The sequence below is a fragment of the Indicator indicator genome, chromosome 3 (assembly GCF_027791375.1).
Source record: "Indicator indicator isolate 239-I01 chromosome 3, UM_Iind_1.1, whole genome shotgun sequence".
Taxonomy (NCBI): domain Eukaryota; kingdom Metazoa; phylum Chordata; class Aves; order Piciformes; family Indicatoridae; genus Indicator; species Indicator indicator.
In genome coordinates, this window is record NC_072012.1 from 47213380 (window position 1) to 47231436 (window position 18057).

Sequence of the window (18057 nt, forward strand, 5' to 3'; positions counted from 1 at the left end):
GAAGATGCTTGGGGTTTGGGAGTCTCTTCTTCTGATTGATTGATTCTGTTCTCTCTGTTCTGATTGATTTGCCTCATGTTGTGTAGCTCACAGTACTGGGACTGCACGAGGGCAGCTCAAGGAGCCTAACAGTGTGCTCAGATGAGCTCAGATGAGCTAACAATGACAGCTGATCAAGGCTAGAGGGACCAGAAATCATCCAGAGGGACCTGGACAAGCTGGAGAGGTGGCCCAGGTAAACCTCATGAGGTTAACAAGAGCAAGTGTAGGGTTCTGCACCTGGGCTGGAACAATCCTCACTATCAATACAGGTTGGGGGATGAGTGACAGAAAGTAGCCCTGAGGAAAAGGACCTGGGGGTGCTCTTCTGGAGCAGCACTGGAAGTGAGGTGAATTGGTTCTGTGCCATTGGACAACATCAACTTTTCACATAGGGTCCTCAAATTTCACAGAATCACAGAACTGTCAAGGTTGGAAGGGACTTCAAAGACCATCCAGTTCCAACCCCCCTGCCATGGGCAGGGACACCTCACACTACAGCAGGTTGCACACAGCCACATCCAGTCTGGCCTTATAAACTGCTAGGGATGAAGCTTCCACCACCTCCCTGGGCAACCTGTTCCAGTGTCTCACCACCCTCATGGGGAAGAAATCCTTCCTAACATCCAATCTGAATCTCCCCTCCTCTAGCTTGGATCCATTCCCCCCAGTCCTATCACTACCTGACACCCTAAAAAGTCCCTCCCCAGCTTTCTTGTAGCCCCCTTCAGATACTGGAAGGCCACAAGAAATCTCCTCAGAGCCTTCTCTTCTCCAGACTGAATAGCCCCAACTCTTTCAGCCTGTCCTCATAGGAGAGCAGCTTCAGCCCTCTGCTCATCCTCATGGCCCTTCTCTGGACACATTCCAGCACATCCAGATCTTTCCTGTAATAGAGGCTCCAGAACTGGACACAGTACTCCAGGTGTGGTCTCACCAGAGCAGAGCAGAGGGGGAGAATCACCTCCCTTGCCCTTCTGGCCACACTTCTCTTGATGCAGACCAGGCTCTGGTTGGCTTTCTGGGCTGCAAGTGTCCAGTGGTAGCTCATGTTGAGCTTCCCATCCACCAATTCCTTTTCTTCAGGGCTGCTCTCATGCCACCCATACTGGAGTGAGTAAGAAACTAAGCTGGAAAACATCAGTGAGATGAGGGTTCCTCCAATGCACTCCTGAAGCTACTGCACATAAACAGAGCCTGTGAGTTACTGATGGCACTGCCAGAGCTGTCACATTGACACAAGGCTTCTTCCCCCTGAGAAAAACTAAAAGTCCAAACTCATGATTCCACCCTCAGAAATGTCATCTTGCAATTGTTCTTTAAGGTTGGACACTAGGATTAATGCAAGCTGACTCATGTTTGCAATGCTTTTAAGCTTGAGGCCATTCATACCAACAGGTTTCTTTGGAGCAACACTGAATTACAAACACATTTCTGAGACACAATGAAGGAGCTGTAGCCTTTAAATAGAAGATGACAGGACAGTGAGACACACCAAGTGCCACCTCTCTGGCTCTTGCATGCCACTTAGGTGTGCTGTGCAGCTGAATTGAGGACAGGCTGTCTTTCCACATCTTAGCAAAATGTTGTTGGACAAGGGTGATGCACCAGGAGGCTTCTGTGATCAAACCAACCACACACAGTTTACCAGCGAGGAAATCCACTGCTCAGTGTGTGATAACTTTCTGGCCTGAGAGCAGCCCTGAAGAAAAGAACTTTGGGGTGCTGGTGGATGAGAAATGCAACATGAGCTACCACTGGACACTTGCAGCCTGGAAAGCCAACCAGACCCTCGGCTGCATCAAGAAAAGCGTGGCCAGCAGGGCAAGGGAGGTGATTCTCCCTCTCCATTCCACTCTGGTGAGACCCCACCTGGAGTCCTGTGTCCAGGTCTGGCACCCCTATTACAGGAAAGATCTGGAAGGTGCTGGAGCATGTCCAGAGAAGGGCCACAAGGGTCATCAGAGGGCTGGAGCTCCTCTCCTATGAGGACAGACTGAGAGATCTGGGGCTATTTAGTCTGGAGAAGAGAAGGCTCTGAGGAGACCTTCTTGTGGCCTTCCAGTATCTGAAGGGGGCTACAAGAAAGCTGGAGAGGGACTTTCTATGGTGTCAGGTAGGGATGGGATGAGGGGGAATGGAAAAAAAGTAGAAATGGGTAGATTCAGATTGGATGCTAGGAAGAAGTTCTTCCCCATGAGGGTGGTGAGACACTGGAACAGGTTGCCCAGGGAGGTGGTGGAAGCCTCATCCCTGGAGGTTTTTGCAGCCAGGCTGGATGTGGCTGTGAGCAACCTGATGTAGTGTGAGGTGTCTGTGCCTATGTCAGGGGGGTTGGAACTGGATGATCCTTGAGGTCCCTTCCAACTCTAACAATTCTATGATTCTCTGATCTCTCTTAGCTAAGGAAGATGCTGTTCTGGTGCTAAGGTGAGGCCAATGCTCTGCTGCTTTGGTGCATGAGTGCTCAGGCAAACCAGACGAGATTATGGTTAGGAACAAGTTCTTTACCATGTGGGTGATGGAACACCGGAACAAGTTGCCCAGGGAGGAATTGGGATTGGGGGCTGCATCTGTGGAGATATTCAAGATTGGGTTCAACAAGGCTCTGAGCAACCTGATCTAGTGGAGAATGTTCCTGCAGTTGGACTAGATGACCTTTGGAGGTGCCTTCCAACCCAATCAATCTAGTCTATGATTCTATGGTGCACTCCTGAATCAAACCAGCTTGGCACTCCAGGGGCCTTTTCTTCTAGGGTGGTGTACACAGCATAGGGGCTCCCTCATGTGGGTCTCCTAAGCTGTACCACAGACCATGCAAGTGCAGCCCAGGAGTGGTGCAGGTGAGGAAGACACCACACAACCTGCTCTCTTCAGTTCTTCTTGGAAGGGAGACTCTGCCACACCCTCTCCAGCATGCCAGAAGTGAGATCCTGTCTCTGTTATGCTCAGAATGAGAAGACACACTGCTGACTAGGCAATGGGATTAGGTTTTTGCAACATGCAAACTACCTTCAAACTTCTAAATCTCAGTGGAACAAAGTGAGGTTTTTCCCTGATTCTTCCTACCTTTCAATCTCTTTTTGTTGTTGTTGGGTTTGTTTCGTTTTATTTGGGTTTCTTCAGGGTTTTTTTTTGTGTTGGGTTTGGTGTTGCTTTTTATGTTTGTATTTGTTGGTTGGTTTTGTCTGAAACAGAGGAAATTATATACAAACCCCACTTGTGTTCATGAGGAAAAAAAAAAAAAAAAGGTATCAAGAGGGGTCTGGAGCACAAGTCCTGTGAGGAGTAGCTGCTCTTCAGCCTGCTGAGGCTGAGTGGGGTGGAGTTTTCTGGAAGGCTCTGGAAGGTTTTGATCTGGTAGGTCCAGATGTACTCCTTTTACCTGAATGCCTTTTGTAGATGTTTGTAAATAGAATTTCCACTTAAAACTTCCAATCTGGTGTGGAGGAAAGGGGCAAAATATTTTTTCTGTCCTTTTGCCCTGGGCAGCTCGAAAATCTGGCCCTTTAAGTCAGCTGGACAAATTAATATGCAGACACACACTAAACTGCACAGTTGAAAGCACAGAATCACAGAATCAGCCAGGTTGGAAGAGACTTCCGAGATCATCAAGTCCAACCAATCACCCAACCCTAACTAATCAACCAGACCATGGCACTAAGTGCCTCATCCAGGCTTTGCTTAAACATCTCCAGGGACACCGACCTCACCACCTCCCTGGGCAGCACATTCCCATGGCCAATCTCTCTTGCTGGGAAGAACTTCTTTCTAAGATCAAGCCAAAACTTCCCCCTGCACAGCTTGAGACTGTGTCCTCTTGTTCTGGTGCTGGCTGCCTGGGAGAAGAGCCCAACCCCCACCTGGCTACAACCTCCCTTCAGGTAGTTGTAGAGAGCAATGAGGTCTCCCCTGAGCCTCCTCTTCTCCAGGCTAAACACCCCCAGCTCCCTCAGCCTCTCCTCATAGGGCTCTGCTCCAGACTCCTCACCAGCCTTGTTGCCCTTCTCCAGACACATGTGAGCAACAGAATCAACCAGGTTGGAAGAGACCTCCAAGCTCATCAAGTCCAACCGATCACCCAACACCACCTAATCAACCAGACCATGGCACTAAGTGCCTCATCCAGGCTTTTCTTCAACACATCCAGGGATGTCAACCCCACCACCTCCCTGGGCAGTTCTTCCTTCTGGGAAGAACTTTCTAAGATCAAGCAGTGCAGTACAAGACAAAAGGTCAAGGGAAAAGACACTGGCAGAGGAAAGCCAACTGCCTGCATGGAACAGGTTGTCTCTGTAACCTTTCAGTTGTATTTAAGTCAGAGGTGCATATGAATTAGGGGTGGTAGAAACTGGCATGCCACAACTCACTGACCATGAGCTTCATTAGAAATGTTTTGGGTGGGTTTGGGTTGTTGTTTTTTTTTTGGAGGAAAGCTCATACCATGCTGGTCATATGCAAATGTTCACACATGCTTTTAAATGCAGACTTCTAGAATGGTAGACATCTGTTTCCAGAAAAAAAAAATTGCTATTTATCTGCAGGTGATGAACATACTCCTGAAGGAGTGAGGTGAACCATGCACCTAGAATCACAGAACCATAGAATGGTCTGGATTGGAAGGGACCTCCAAAGGTCATCCAGTCCAACCTCTTCTGCACTCAGCAGGGACATAGAATCATAGAATCAGGGTCGGAAGGGACCACAAGGATCATCCAGTTCCAACCCCTCTGCCATGGGCAGGGACACCTCACACTACATCAGGCTGGCCAGAGCCTCATCCAGCCTGGCCTTAAACACCTCCAGGGATGGGACCTCAACCACCTCCCTGGACAACCCATTCCAGGCTCTCACCACTCTCATGGGGAAGAACTTCTTCCTCACATCCAGTCTGAATCTCCCCACTTCCAGCTTTATTCCATTCCCCCCAGTCCTGTCACTACCTGAAAACCTAAAAGGTCCCTCCCCAGCTTTCTTTTAGGCCCCCTTCAGATACTGGAAGGCCACAAGAAGGTCACCTCAGAGCCTTCTCTTCTCCAGACTGAACAACCCCAACTCTCTCAGTCTGTCCTCACAGGAGAGGTGCTCCAGCCCTCTGATCATCCTGGTGGCCCTTCTCTGGACATCCTCAACTAGATCAGGTTGCCCAGAGCCCTGTTGAGCCTCCCCTTGAATATCTCCTCTCCAGGGATGGGGCCCCAACCACCTGCTTGGGCAACCTGTTCCAGTGTTCCACCACCCTCACAGCACAGAACTTGTTCCTAAGACAATGGGTTATGTATTACAGTAGGTTCTGAAGAATCTAACTTCCCATGCCTGTAAACATAAATGATGTATCTGGGCAATAATTGTTCAGGCAATAATTGTTCAGCCAATCATTGTTCAGGCAATAATTGTTAACCTCGGTTAGAAGGTCCATTTTCCAGGATATACTGAAAGGTGTGTTCAGATAATGGTTGAGTTTTCAACCTGTAGGTTGTACAAATTTTAATCCAAGGCTTTTTCCTTTTCAAAGAAACACCTTCAAATGTTTTCTGTGCACTGGGAGAGTTCCACAGCTTGTCTTGTGCTTGCCAGAAATATAAATTAGACTTTACCACAGGAACTAATTTAAGTATGCCATTGATAAATCTGGCTTATCTGGAAGTCTGTAATCAGAGATACAAAGCAAGCTAAACATCTCTGCTGTTTGTTTATCATCAGGCTAGATGCTTATGCATTTAAAGTAAACTGTCCTGTGAATGTGGCTAGGGCTGCAAAACCAGATTTTCTGTCAAGGAATAATAATAATAATAATAATAGTAATAATAATAATAATAATATACAACAACAACAATAATAATGTGTGAAGCAGTTTTGCCAAGTCCCTTAATCATCCTTGTAGTTCTTCCCCCTCTACTCTGCCCTGGTGAGGTCCCATCTGGAATATTGCATCCAGTTTTAGGCTCCCCAGTTCAAGAGGGACAGAAATCTACTGGAGAGAGTCCTACAGAGGGCTACCAGGATGACTGAGGGACTGGAGCACTGCCTGGTGAGGAGAGATTGAGAGCCCTGGGGCTGGTTAGTCTGGAGAGGAGAAGACTGAGAGGGGATTTAATCAATGTTTATCAATATCTGAGGGCTGGGGGTCAGGAGGGAGGGAAGAGGCTCTGCTCACTTGCACCCTGGGATAGGACAAGGGGCAATGGATAAAAACTACAGCACAGGAGGTTCCACCTCAACATGAGGAGGAACTTCTTCACTGTAAGGGTCCCAGAGCACTGGAACAGGCTGCCCAGAGAGGTTGTGCAGTCTCCTTCTCTGGAGACTTTCCAGCCCCATCTGGATGTGTTCCTGTGTGACCTGTGCTGGATTCTGTGGTTCTGCTCTGGCAGGGGGGTTGGACTCAAAGATCTTTGCAGGTCTCTTCCAACCCCTAACATCCTGTGATCCTGTGATCACATGCCAGGGTGCCACCCAAGAGGAAAACACATCTGATCTCATTGCACTGAGCAGGGCTTGTTACCTCATACAGTTAGCTCAGCTCCAAGTGTCACAGACAGCTCAGGTGCTTCTTGTACAGGGATATTGATTTTATTTGGTATAAGATGAGCCAGGCTTTCATTACATTATTACATGTATGTTACTACAATCACAGTTTAATTCCAATTAAGATTTAAAAATATCAGTCTCCACAAAACCAAACAGAAGGGAAAAACCCAAAGCTGACTTTGCATTCAACAACCCATCCCAAATGTGATTGATTTTGTGCCTCTTCCATTTACACTTTTATTCCAAAAAGCCATTTACATAGCAGAAAACACCCAAAACAAAAAACCAAGAAAAAGCTCTCTTCTGCTTTTGCTGAAACATACACCTGCAGCAACAGACATCTACTATATTTAACACACATATAAATATACTATAGTTAATCCACTGCAACAAAACACTGTGTGCTGTGTTATGGAAAGATGAAGCATTGCAACGCCAATGTCCATTCTTTGCTACCTTCCACCATGTCTGGACAACAGTCTGATGTGGTGACGAGTCTGCCCACAAATCAACAGTTAAAAAGTAAACAAGCAAACAAAAAGACTGCTGCAAAGCGAAGCAAACCAAAACAAATCCGACATGGTTGAAGAGCAGAACCAAAGAGACTAATAGAAGGAAAGTAGCTGCTTTCAAAAGGTGGAATTTGCACACAGAAGGAAAATGAATGAAGAACAAACCCTTGGAAACCCAAGTGTAAAGCCACAGAAAGGCAAAACAAAGAAAAAAGGGGTTGAGATGCATTTTCTCAAAAGCGTTAAAAATACTAATCAGGAACTCATTGCCCTGAATTAAGGCATAAAATACTTAAAACTCTGCTTCTGATGCAAGTAGCTACTACCTATCATAGAATTGTCAGGGTTGGAAGGGACCACAAGGATCATCTAGTTCCAAACCCCCTGCCATGGGCACGGACACCTCACACTAGATCAGGTTGCTCACAGCCACATCCAGCCTGGCCTTAAAAACCTCCACGACCTCCCTGGGCAACCTGTTCCAGTGTCTCACCACCCTCATGGGGAAGAATTTCTTCCTAACATCCAATCTCAATCTACCCGTTTCTAGTTTTGCTCCATTCCCCCCAGTCCTATCCCTACCTGACACCCTAAAAAGTCCCTCCCCAGCTTTCTTGTAGCCCCCTTCACATACTGGAAGGCCACAAGAAGGTCTCCTCAGAGCTTTCTCTTCTCCAGACTGAACAACTCCAACTCTCTCAGTCTGTACCATAGCAGAGGAGCTCCAGCCCTCTGATCATCCTTGTGGCCTTTCTCTGGACACCTTCCAGCACCTCCAGATCTTTCCTGTAATAGGGGCTCCAGAACTGGACATAGTACTCCAGGTGGAGTCTCATCAGAGTGGAGCAGAGGGGGAGAATCACCTCCCTTGACCTGCTGGCCACACTTCTCTTGCTGCACTCTTTTGAAAGCTCTGGGTCACACATATTCCTTACACATGTGCATGCCCTATGGAGGAGTGTGGTTCCTTACATTTGTTCTATAAGTACCTCTAGTGTGAGGTGTCCCTGCCCATGGCAGGGGGGTTGGAACTGGATGATCCTTGTGGTCCCTTCCAACCCTGACTGATTCTATGATTCTGTGATTCTACATAATCCACTTGGCTAGAAACAAGTTGTTCATACTCATAGCTACCAAAAAGAAAAACCTCTTTGGAAAGTGTGATACCAACAGAAGAAGTTACATACATTAAAAATCCTTTCAGTTATTTCTTAGTTAGTTAGTTAGGTCAAAGGCTGGACTTGATGATCTCAAAGGTCTATTCTATTCTTGTTATGGATACTTTTACTCCATGGCACTACTTGTAACAGTATTAACTTCAGACCACTAAGAACATACTTGGCAAACTGTCTGTAGGAAAGGAAAGGAAAGGAAAGAAAAAAAAAAAAGAGGTGATGTTGACAGAAAACATTTCCACTCCCATGAAGAGGAAAAGAAACACAGCCTGGATGTTTTAGTTCAGAAAAACTGTTAGTAATAGGGTGAGAGAAATCTGTAGGTTTTCACCAGAAAAAAAATACAATCTCAGAGTTTTGGGGTGTCCTGTCAGTTCCCAGTGCTTTTCCACAGCTATGCTTTACAGTGTAGCTACTGCTGGAAAAGCAATGCAAAAAAAAATATTTCATAACTGAAGCTTGCCTTTTTTTTTTTTTGGTTAAAAATGTCTTAGAATATTTCCAGCAAGGATAAACAATGAAAATCTTGCAGAATGGCTTTTTTTTTTTTAATGCAGCTTTACACTGCTCTGTAAAAAAAAAAAAAAAAAAGAATTGTGTAGTTTACACAGACTCCGTGTAAATTACTATGGAAACCAGATGTAGCTTACACTACAAGGTGCCTTGTAACTCATCTCTGCTGAGCAATAAATTCCCCCCCACCCCCCACACCCCCACCCCTTTTTTTTTCCCCTTCTTGGCAAAACTCTGAGAAACTTTACTGCTGTTTTCTATCAGCAGATACAACAGATGGCTGGCATATGCCTGCTTGACTAAGAAAGTGGGATGTCTACAGCATGACTTTGATCCCTGGTGGCATGTCTACAACACTGAGATGTAAAATACCACAGCTGAGCAGAATCTAAATATTAAGGGTTTGGAGCTGTGCTCTTGCTACGAGTACCTCACCCCCCCCCCCCCCCCCCCCCCCGTCTAAAAATCATGCTTGCAGTATGTAAACATCTTCACATTCCACATGGAAATTGTTGGAGCAGAGGTTAGAAAACAAAGCATTTCCTCTGTTTGGTGACATGAAACCACAGTGAAGGTACCACTGTAAATCCCAAGGGCACGACTTTATGCAATTGCCTTGACCAAACTTCCAAACCAGCCATGTTTATATTGGGGGAAAAAAACCAAACCACCTCTAAATTGTGTGTATGAGACTTTTTTTTTTTTTTAAGCTGAAAAGCATCACTGGGTATGACTAAGATATTTACCAAAAGTTCAGCAATTTCTTTGCAGGAAAGTTTTGAAATTAACTGCTTCTTGTTTTCTTTCAGTTCATTGGGAAAACAGCTAGCACAAGATTGCATCACTAATGCCCTAAAATTGGTCTTCTCTTACCTCTCCCCTGGGCAAGGCAACAAAGTCCTCCTGCAACAGCTGGATATTCCAGTTTATTATCACAGTCAGGCTACATCTCAGCAATATAAGATAATTCCAGAGAAATCAGTTGAGCTGTTTGGGGCTGGTGGTAACATTGCTGAAATGAGAACTAGCCCCTAGGAGCTGTAGTTATGATATCTTTCCTAAGCTCCACTTCACAATATAGAAATTGTGCTAGGAAACACACTGGTAGCAGATCTCCCCTCTTCCCAAGAGGTGAGCATCTTTTTGCTTTCACAGAATCACAGGAACATTCATGTTGGAAAAGACCCTCAAGATCACCAAGTCCAACCCAGAACCCTACTCTACAAGGTTCATCCCTAAACCAGAGCCCCAAGCACCACATCCAAACCACCTTCAAACACATCCAGGCTTGGGGACTCCACCACCTCCCTGGGCAGCACATTCCAATGCCTGAACACTCTTTCTGTGAAAAAAAAAAATCCTACTATCCATTTTACTCAAGATTATCAGTAGCTCTTTAATGAGAATTAACTCAGTCTTTCCAGTAGGGACAGGTCCAATTGCCTCTTTTAAGGGCTGTGAGGACTAAACTTTCCTGACACTTGCACCCTTGTGACTAGAAGCACTCTCAGACCAAAGACCTTTCCCCAGCACTTCATCCCTTTGCACACACATGCACGTCTCCTGTCATAAGGCAGAACCACCACTGCCATATCACAAAACAGCAGCCTAAGGCTGGATATAACTTCAGCACATAATATAGGTGCAATATCCATGCACCCTAAGATGTATACACACATCCTCCAGACACATGGGACATGTCCCACACCTGCGCCAGTACAGGACTGAGTATTCAGATGCACACTCTGGGCACTCATTAGGCTGTGCAGCAGGAGAGGAGCCATGTCCTACACATGCACCAGCACAGGACTGAGTATTACAGAATCAGAATCACAGAGTCAACCAGGTTGGAAGAGACCTCCAAGATCATCAAGTCCAACCAACCACCTAAACCTAACCAATCAACCAGACCATGGCATTTAGATGCACACCATGGGTACTCATTCAGCTGTGCAGCAGGAGAGGAGCCATGTCCCACACATGCACCAGTACAGGACTGAGTATTACAGAATCACAGAATCAACCAGGTGGAAGAGACCTCCAAGATCATCAAGTCCAACCAATCACCTAAACCTAATTAATCAACTAGACCATGGCATTTAGAAGCACACCATGGGCACTCATTCAGTTGTGCAGGGGCAGAGGAGCCATGTGCCACACATGCAACAGCACAGGACTGAGTATTACAGAATCAGAATCACAGAGTCAACCAGGTTGGAAGAGACCTCCGAGATCATCAAGTCCAACCAACCACCTAAACCTAACCAATCAACCAGACCACAGCATTCAGATGCACATCATGGGCACTCATTCAGCTCTGCAGCAGGAGGGGAGCCATGGGGTACTCACAAGAGCTGAGGGTAGGAAGCAAGCTGCTACAGTAATTCAGCTGATCCTAAACACTTCTCCCGTATCTGAAAGGAAGAAAGCAATCCGGGCAAGTTGTGGCCCAAACCGATTGTTTCTCTGCTACAGACTGCTACAGAACAAAAATCCCAACTTGCTTTTTTGGTTTCTTTTTTCATCTCCTGTTTATTAAATCACTCCAGCTGCTACTCTCTCACTGAAGACTCGCTTCCTGTGCACTGATCAATCATTTTTTTTTTCTTTTTTTGACATGGTTCTCTCCCACCAACATTCACTCACATGTGAACTCAATTTCAGTGCTGTCAGAAGTCCCACTGAAAGCTAAGCATATTGGGGTTTGTGGATTTGGAGCTTAAATCCTTGTGATAAGTTCCTAAACGCTGTAAAGATGACGTTATCACTGCTATCTTTGGTACCTTCCAGTGAAATGTGCTGCAGTATTAGTTTATTCCTGTCTCACTGGGAAGTCTTTCCCAGAGGACAAGACCTCCCAAAAGTCCTCAGCCTTTCCTTTTGCAGTAACCATGTATAACAGCAAGAAGCACACCAGTGAGCTCTAGTGGTCACACAGACGACTGCTGTGTGCTATATATTACCACTGATTTTTGCTTTCTTCCTACCAAAGAGCAATTTTTTAACTAGTAATTTAACGAGACTCTTTTTTTTTTTTCTGAAGAAGAAGACAATGTAACATCTGCAGTCTTAGAATCAAAGAATCACAGAAACATTCAGGTTGGAAAAGACCCTCGGGATCACCACCCTCATGGTGAAGAATTTCTTCCTAACATCCAATCTCGATCTACCCGTTTCTAGTTTTGCTCCATTCCCCCCGGTCCTAACACCTCCCAACATCCTAAGAAGTCCCTCCCCAGCTTTTTTGTAGTCCCCTTCAGATACTGGAAGGCCACAATAAGATCTCCTCAGAGCCTTCTCCTCTCAAGACTGAACAACTCCAACTCTCTCAGTCTGTCTTCATAGCAGAGGTGCTCCAGCTCTCTGATCATCCTCGTGGCCCTTCTCTGGACACATTCCAGCACCTCCAGATCTTTCTTGTAATAGGGGCTCCAGAACTGGACTGATAAGTATTGCCACTCCCTGGGTTGGATTATTTACTCTCTGACAACTTGGATCATTGTTTATCCCAGGAGCAGGTAGATGGAATCTGCCCATATGATATTTATATGCACTTTCCACAGGTGTAAACAGAGATGCAAGATGCCTGTCAGGAGCCACTCAGCCCTCCCTCCTCTGCTGGAGATCTCAGATGTGCTGAACTGACCTTGGCTGGCACCTACCCAGTCACTCTCTAGCTCCCCTGTCTGGAGATCAAGGCACGGAGCCATATAAGGGCACAGACAGGATCTCCTGTACCTACTTAGGAGAAGTCTGCTACCTACAGATCCCAAAAGGATCTAGCTACTGCTAGAGGCTCCAGCATATACTAGTGACAGCCCCCAAAACCTTGGAGCCCTTGAGAAACATCTTCAAATCAGATGGGACACAAGGCTAAAAGGTCTATAAGGCCCAAGATACAAGACTCACAGAAGAAATTGTTTCAGTTTTACCAAACAGAACACAACTGTGTGCTAGTTAACAGTTGTTTTACCAAAAGCAATCTAGTACTTCAGTATCTTGAATGCCTTTCTTATTTCAGAGAATACTAGTTCACATTTCTTTTATTCCCTTCCCCTTCCCCTTCTCTTCCCCTTCCTTTCTCTTACCTTCCCATCCCCTCCCCTTCCCCTTCCCTTCCCTTCCCCTCCCCTTCCCTTCCCTTCCCTCCCCCTTCCCTTCCCCTCCTCCCCCCTTCCCTTCCCTTCCCCTCCCCCCCCTCCCCTTCCCCTTCTCTTCCCCTCCCCTTCCCCTTCCCTTCCCCTCCCCTCCCCTTCCCTTCTCTTCCCTTCCCTTCCCTTCCCTTCCCTTCCCTTCCCCTTCCTCTTCCCCTTCCCTTCCCTTCCCTTCTCTTCCCTTCCCCTTCCCCTCCCCTCCCCTTCCCTTCCCTTCCCCTCCCCTTCCCTTCCCCTCCCCTTCCCTTCCCCTTCTCTTCCCCTTCCCTTCCCCTTCCCTTCTCTTCCCTTCCCCTCCCCTTCCCTTCCCTTCCCCTCCCCTTCCCTTCCCCTCCCCTTCCCTTCCCTTCCCCTCCCCTTCCCCTTCCCTTCCCCTCTCCTTCCCTTCCCCTTCCCCTTCCCTTCCCTTCCCTTCCCTTCCCCTCCCCTTCCCCTTCCATTCCCCTTCCCTTCCCTTCCCTTCCCTTCCCTTCCCTTCCCTTCCCTTCCCTTCCCTTCCCTTCCCTTCCCTTCCCTTCCCTTCCCTTCCCTTCCCTTCCCTTCCCTTCCCTTCCCTTCCCTTCCCTTCCCTTCCCTTCCCTTCCCTTCCCTTCCCTTCCCTTCCCTTCCCATACTTAAAACCAGAACATTTTTCAGTGTTAAACCAGTGTAATAAACCTGTTAACATGTACTCATTTTTTCCTCTCATGAAACATTGGACATTCTGGAGAAACTTTTGCCACAAATAACTTCTATCCTGCTTCTCTTTGCAAACCTGCTGTGAGCAATGATGTTGTTACCTTATGGGCCACAGAGGAAGTACTCATGTCCTATATCCTTCCCCTTCTCATAATGTAAAGGGCTGGGTGGCATCAGGACAGTAAGTGCCCTGGTTTCCACAGAGATCTCCTGGCTCTCTACAACTCCCTGAAAGGACATTGTAGAGAGGCTGGTGCTGGTCTCTTCTCACAGGTTATTACTGATAGAACAAGAGGGAATGGCCTCAAGCTACGACTGGGTAGGTTTAAACTGGGCGTTAGGTAACATTTTTTCACAGAAAGAGTTGTAAGACCTTGGAATGTGCTGCCCAGGGAGGTGGTTAAGTCACCAAGCATGGATGTGTTTATAGGTGGTTTGGATGTGGTGCTTGGGGATACGATTTAAGGATGAACCTTGTAGAGTAGGGTTCTGGGTTGGACTTGGTGATCCTGAGGGTCTTTTCCAACCTGAATGTTTCTGTGATTCTGTGATTGCAAGAACTGTGAATAACAGGCAGCTGTACTCCCCTCTAAGGGATGCAAACCTGACAGGATTATTGGTGATAAAACAAAACAGATATTTTCTCTAGGATGAGAAGTGTGTCCATTTTTTAACCCAACTCCATGGACACAAGGGGGTTGAAACTCCTTCCTTAGATGAGGGTGGAAACCCTGCTCTTCATCTGCAGACCTGCATAAGCATCTAAATACCCACGGCCCGAAGACTGGAGTGGCAATGTTTACATTCATTCACTGTACACACAGATGAACTTGCAAGGAGGAGCTAGATGGGATTATGAAAATCTCCAAATACAGAGTCTCAGGTTTAACACTCGTTTGACCCATAAATATGTGAAAGTTAACACACACTGTTCTAGGAACAGAGTTGCACAAGGGTGGCACGTCAACCATTTAGCTATTTCACTTATAAATTATGTTTTGTCTAACAAGAGTTAAGTAATTCAGCGAAGAGGAAAAATGGGTTAAATAGCTTTGATGCTGCTCCAAAGGGATTCTGTCCTGCCAGTTGCATCAAGGGCAACACTTGTCTACGCTGTCTTTAAGCCTGGCACTCTTCTCACTGAAACCATCTTTTCCTAATGAGCTACCTGTAGGCAGCAAAGGAAGGAGAGTACAAGAAAGGACAACAAGAGAAGGACAGGATTAAGTCCAGCATCTCAGCCCTCCTTTACAGAAAAAGAGGTAGCTTTATCATGGGCAGCAACTGAAGCTGGCCAAGAAATAGAGCAGGACGTACAGTCCCAAAGCACGCTAATTATTTCTAGGTATTTAAACACCAACCCTTGACGTGCGAAGTTGTTTTATCTGTAAAGCTGGGCTGGAATGTCAAAGACTTTGAGCAAGTCACTTAGCCTTTGTGACTTAAGTTTTGTCTCTCCACATTCCCCTCCCTCTCTAAGAAAGGAGGTGAAGTGTTTCCTAAACTCAAAGGCATTGTGAGGATAGCAAAAACTACAAGTGCCTCAGACAACACCTCAAAGCCAAACAAGTCCTGGAGCTAGAAAGAGTATTTTAGAACAAACCAAACCCACAAACAACTTTGTGAAATTGCAATTAGCCAAATTATACACCAAATTTTCATAAAATATTTGAAGGTAAATACTGTTTTGGTTTTACCAAGCTCTTTGCTGTATGAAGCTAGTGAATTAATTTTATCCATTACTTTTACTCTACAGTTTCTTTTTCTGTAGCCATGATAAGGTACCCTAAGAGTGTTTCAGCTTTATGCAAATGTAACATATGTTGCCAGTGTGTCAAATCATCCATATGGTTATTCTCAGAAATGTCTTGCATTCTTATCTTTCCAACAAAGGGATCCAAAGACATTCAATACACCTCAGATTTACGTAGTCTTCCAACTAAACTTGGTGATATTAGCTCTACAAAAGAGAATTATTAGGTACCAAAACTATACATCAAACGTACACACTTAGCAAATAGACATAGGTGAATAACAACCTGTAGTGTGTGGTCATAAGCAAAAGAAAGACGGAAGAAAATTGCACCCCGGTAACTGCTCTCAGGCAAACTTTTATTGAAACCAAACCGTAACCCGTGTCTTGCTGGTGAATCCCGGCCGCCGCCTCACGCCTGGGCATCCTGCCGGGCTCTCCACTGCCCGAGACACCCGGCTCTCCCACGCACTTTGCAACCCTGCCTCCAGACGCGCTTTCCCGACGACCTGTCCGCTTCTCTCGCCGCTCCCCTGCCCTCCCCATGGCCCTTCGCCTCCCGCGTCCCCGCTGGCAGCGCCTGCCCCTGCCTTGGCACTCCGCAGGGTTTCGGGCGCTGCCCACGCCGGTGGGCAAGGGGCACGACAGCAGCTACCGCAGCCGGGGCCGCCCCAGCACACTTCGGAGAGGGTTTTCTCAACTACTCCAAAGCCAAACCACCCGCCTGAGTTTAAAGAGCCGTCGCGGCCCCATCTTTGCACCTACCCGTCCCGTTGCCTGCCAGGTGAAGTTCATGGCTTGGATGCTGACGGGGATCGCGGGCATTCTCTGCTGGGCTTTCCTGAAGTCGTGCGTGAAGGGGGCCATCTTCCCCTCGGACACGATCAGAATATCCTCCTCGAAGCCTGCGGAAGGCAAAGGGGCGCGATGAGCAGGCAGCCCCGCGGAGCCAGGCTCCGCACCGGCATCCTGCCCGCAGCCTCGGCCGTCCCGCCGCGGCAGCCGGCTGGGGTAGCGTCCCCGCTTACCGATGAGGACTCTGGCTTGCTGAGCGTCGATCCACATGTAGAGCGTGTCGGCCTGCCGCGGCGCGGCCCGCAGGCTGCAGAGGCTGAGGGCTCCGCAGAGCAGCGCGGCGCACAGCCGCCCCGCCGGGGCCATGCTCCGCGCACCGCCCGGGGCCCGCCGCTGCCGCTCCGGCCGCGCTTCTCTGCCACTCTGCGCCCACAGGCGCGGGGCGGCCTCGCCGGCGGGAGGAGGGCGCGGCGCGGGGAGGTCCCGCCGGCGGCGGCGGGAGGGGGCGCGGCCGCGGCCGGGCGCGACTGCCGGTGCGTGGCGAGGGACTGTGGGCTTCGAGCTCCTCCGGGCGCTCCCCTTACCCCAGCCGCGGAAGACGGCTGCAAGGCGGAGCAGCGCGTAGCGACGGTGTAGCGAGACAGTCAGCTCTTCGCTCCACCGGGTCCGGGCGGCACAGCCAAGCGCCGGGACAGGGTGCGTGACTCGCCGCACACCTCCCGTCTCCCGGGAGGCGTGCCTCGGAGCAGCAGAGCCTGGCACATGCTGTGCGCAAGGTGCCTCCTATCCCTGCCCCGCTCCACCGGGGCAGTCTGGCACTCAAGGTGGCAGCACCACAGTCACAAAAGCAACTCACGGCTGCGTGAAGAAACTAAGTTTGCGCGCACCTGGTCACCTGTAACAGGCTGCGTTTGTGTCGGGGCTGAGGAAGCATCACTGAAATGGCACCTTTAAATGTCTTGTCTGTGACGGAAGTGCAGTGGCCTTCACACATTATTAGAATCACAGACTTGTCAGGGCTGGAAGGGACCTCTAGGATCATCCAGTTTCAACCCCCCTGCCATAGGCAGGGACATGTCACACAGGATCAGGTCGCTCAGAGCCACATCCAGCCTGACCTTAAAAACTAAATGGCAGGGGGCTGCCAGTAGGATCCAGCAAATGCTCTTTCGTAGCAGCAGGTCAGGCCACGGAGCCATCATCCAGATGGTGCATCAGGGACAGCTCTTCCCAGATGTAGGTGAACATGGCAATGTGCCAAAGACTGAAAAGGCTTTTGACTCGTGTTTGTCTGAAGGTCTCCGGAAGGGTAGAGTCAGGAAAACACTGAAATGTTACTCTTTACACTGAAACTGTAACTGGCTCAATATAGAAATTTAGTAAGGCTGAAAGAGTTTTCCATTCAAAAAGTTATTTAATCAGAATCTTGCCTTTTAAATTACTAAAATACATTGTTTATAGTTCATCTGGAGACTTTCAAAATAAATTTTTAAAAATGGGCCTTTTTCAAAAAAAGCTAAAACAAACTAGGATAGAGAGTGTCTGTATCATTCTGGAAGGAGCTGGAGAGTATTTTCTGCCTGTGAGGGTTGCCTTGGATGCTGCTGTGCTCTATCTCATCCTGTGTGTGCAACTGCAAAAGTTACATCCAGAGTAACTGTCTGAAATGGAATTCTTCAGGTCATGGGAAACAACATGAGGTTGGTCTTGCTCTTCTACACAGACCTGTTTGAGTGGAGATTGCCATGCCCCATTACACACAGGGAAAAGTGAGCTCTGCCATAATTTTTCATGTCCAAAGAGCATAGCCAAACTGATAATGGTGAGCTGTTCAACCAAAAGGGTTGTGGTTCAGGACATGAAATAACTTCATCTTCCCAGTGACAAGCTGTACTCTTTCCTGCATC

At 47.7% G+C, this 18057-nt stretch overlaps 1 protein-coding gene across 1 annotated transcript in view; it reads right to left on the reverse strand.

The window, feature by feature from the left end:
• WIF1 (WNT inhibitory factor 1) overlaps positions 1 to 16516 on the reverse strand; it is a 61962-nt gene extending 45446 nt beyond the window's left edge. The window contains exons 1-2 of the mRNA XM_054399850.1: positions 16384 to 16516; positions 16121 to 16260 (exon numbers count right to left, since the gene is read on the reverse strand). Coding sequence (XP_054255825.1) covers positions 16121 to 16260; positions 16384 to 16516 — 273 coding nt within the window. The remainder of the gene's footprint in view (positions 1 to 16120; positions 16261 to 16383) is intronic.
• Positions 16517 to 18057: the final 1541 nt, after the last annotated feature.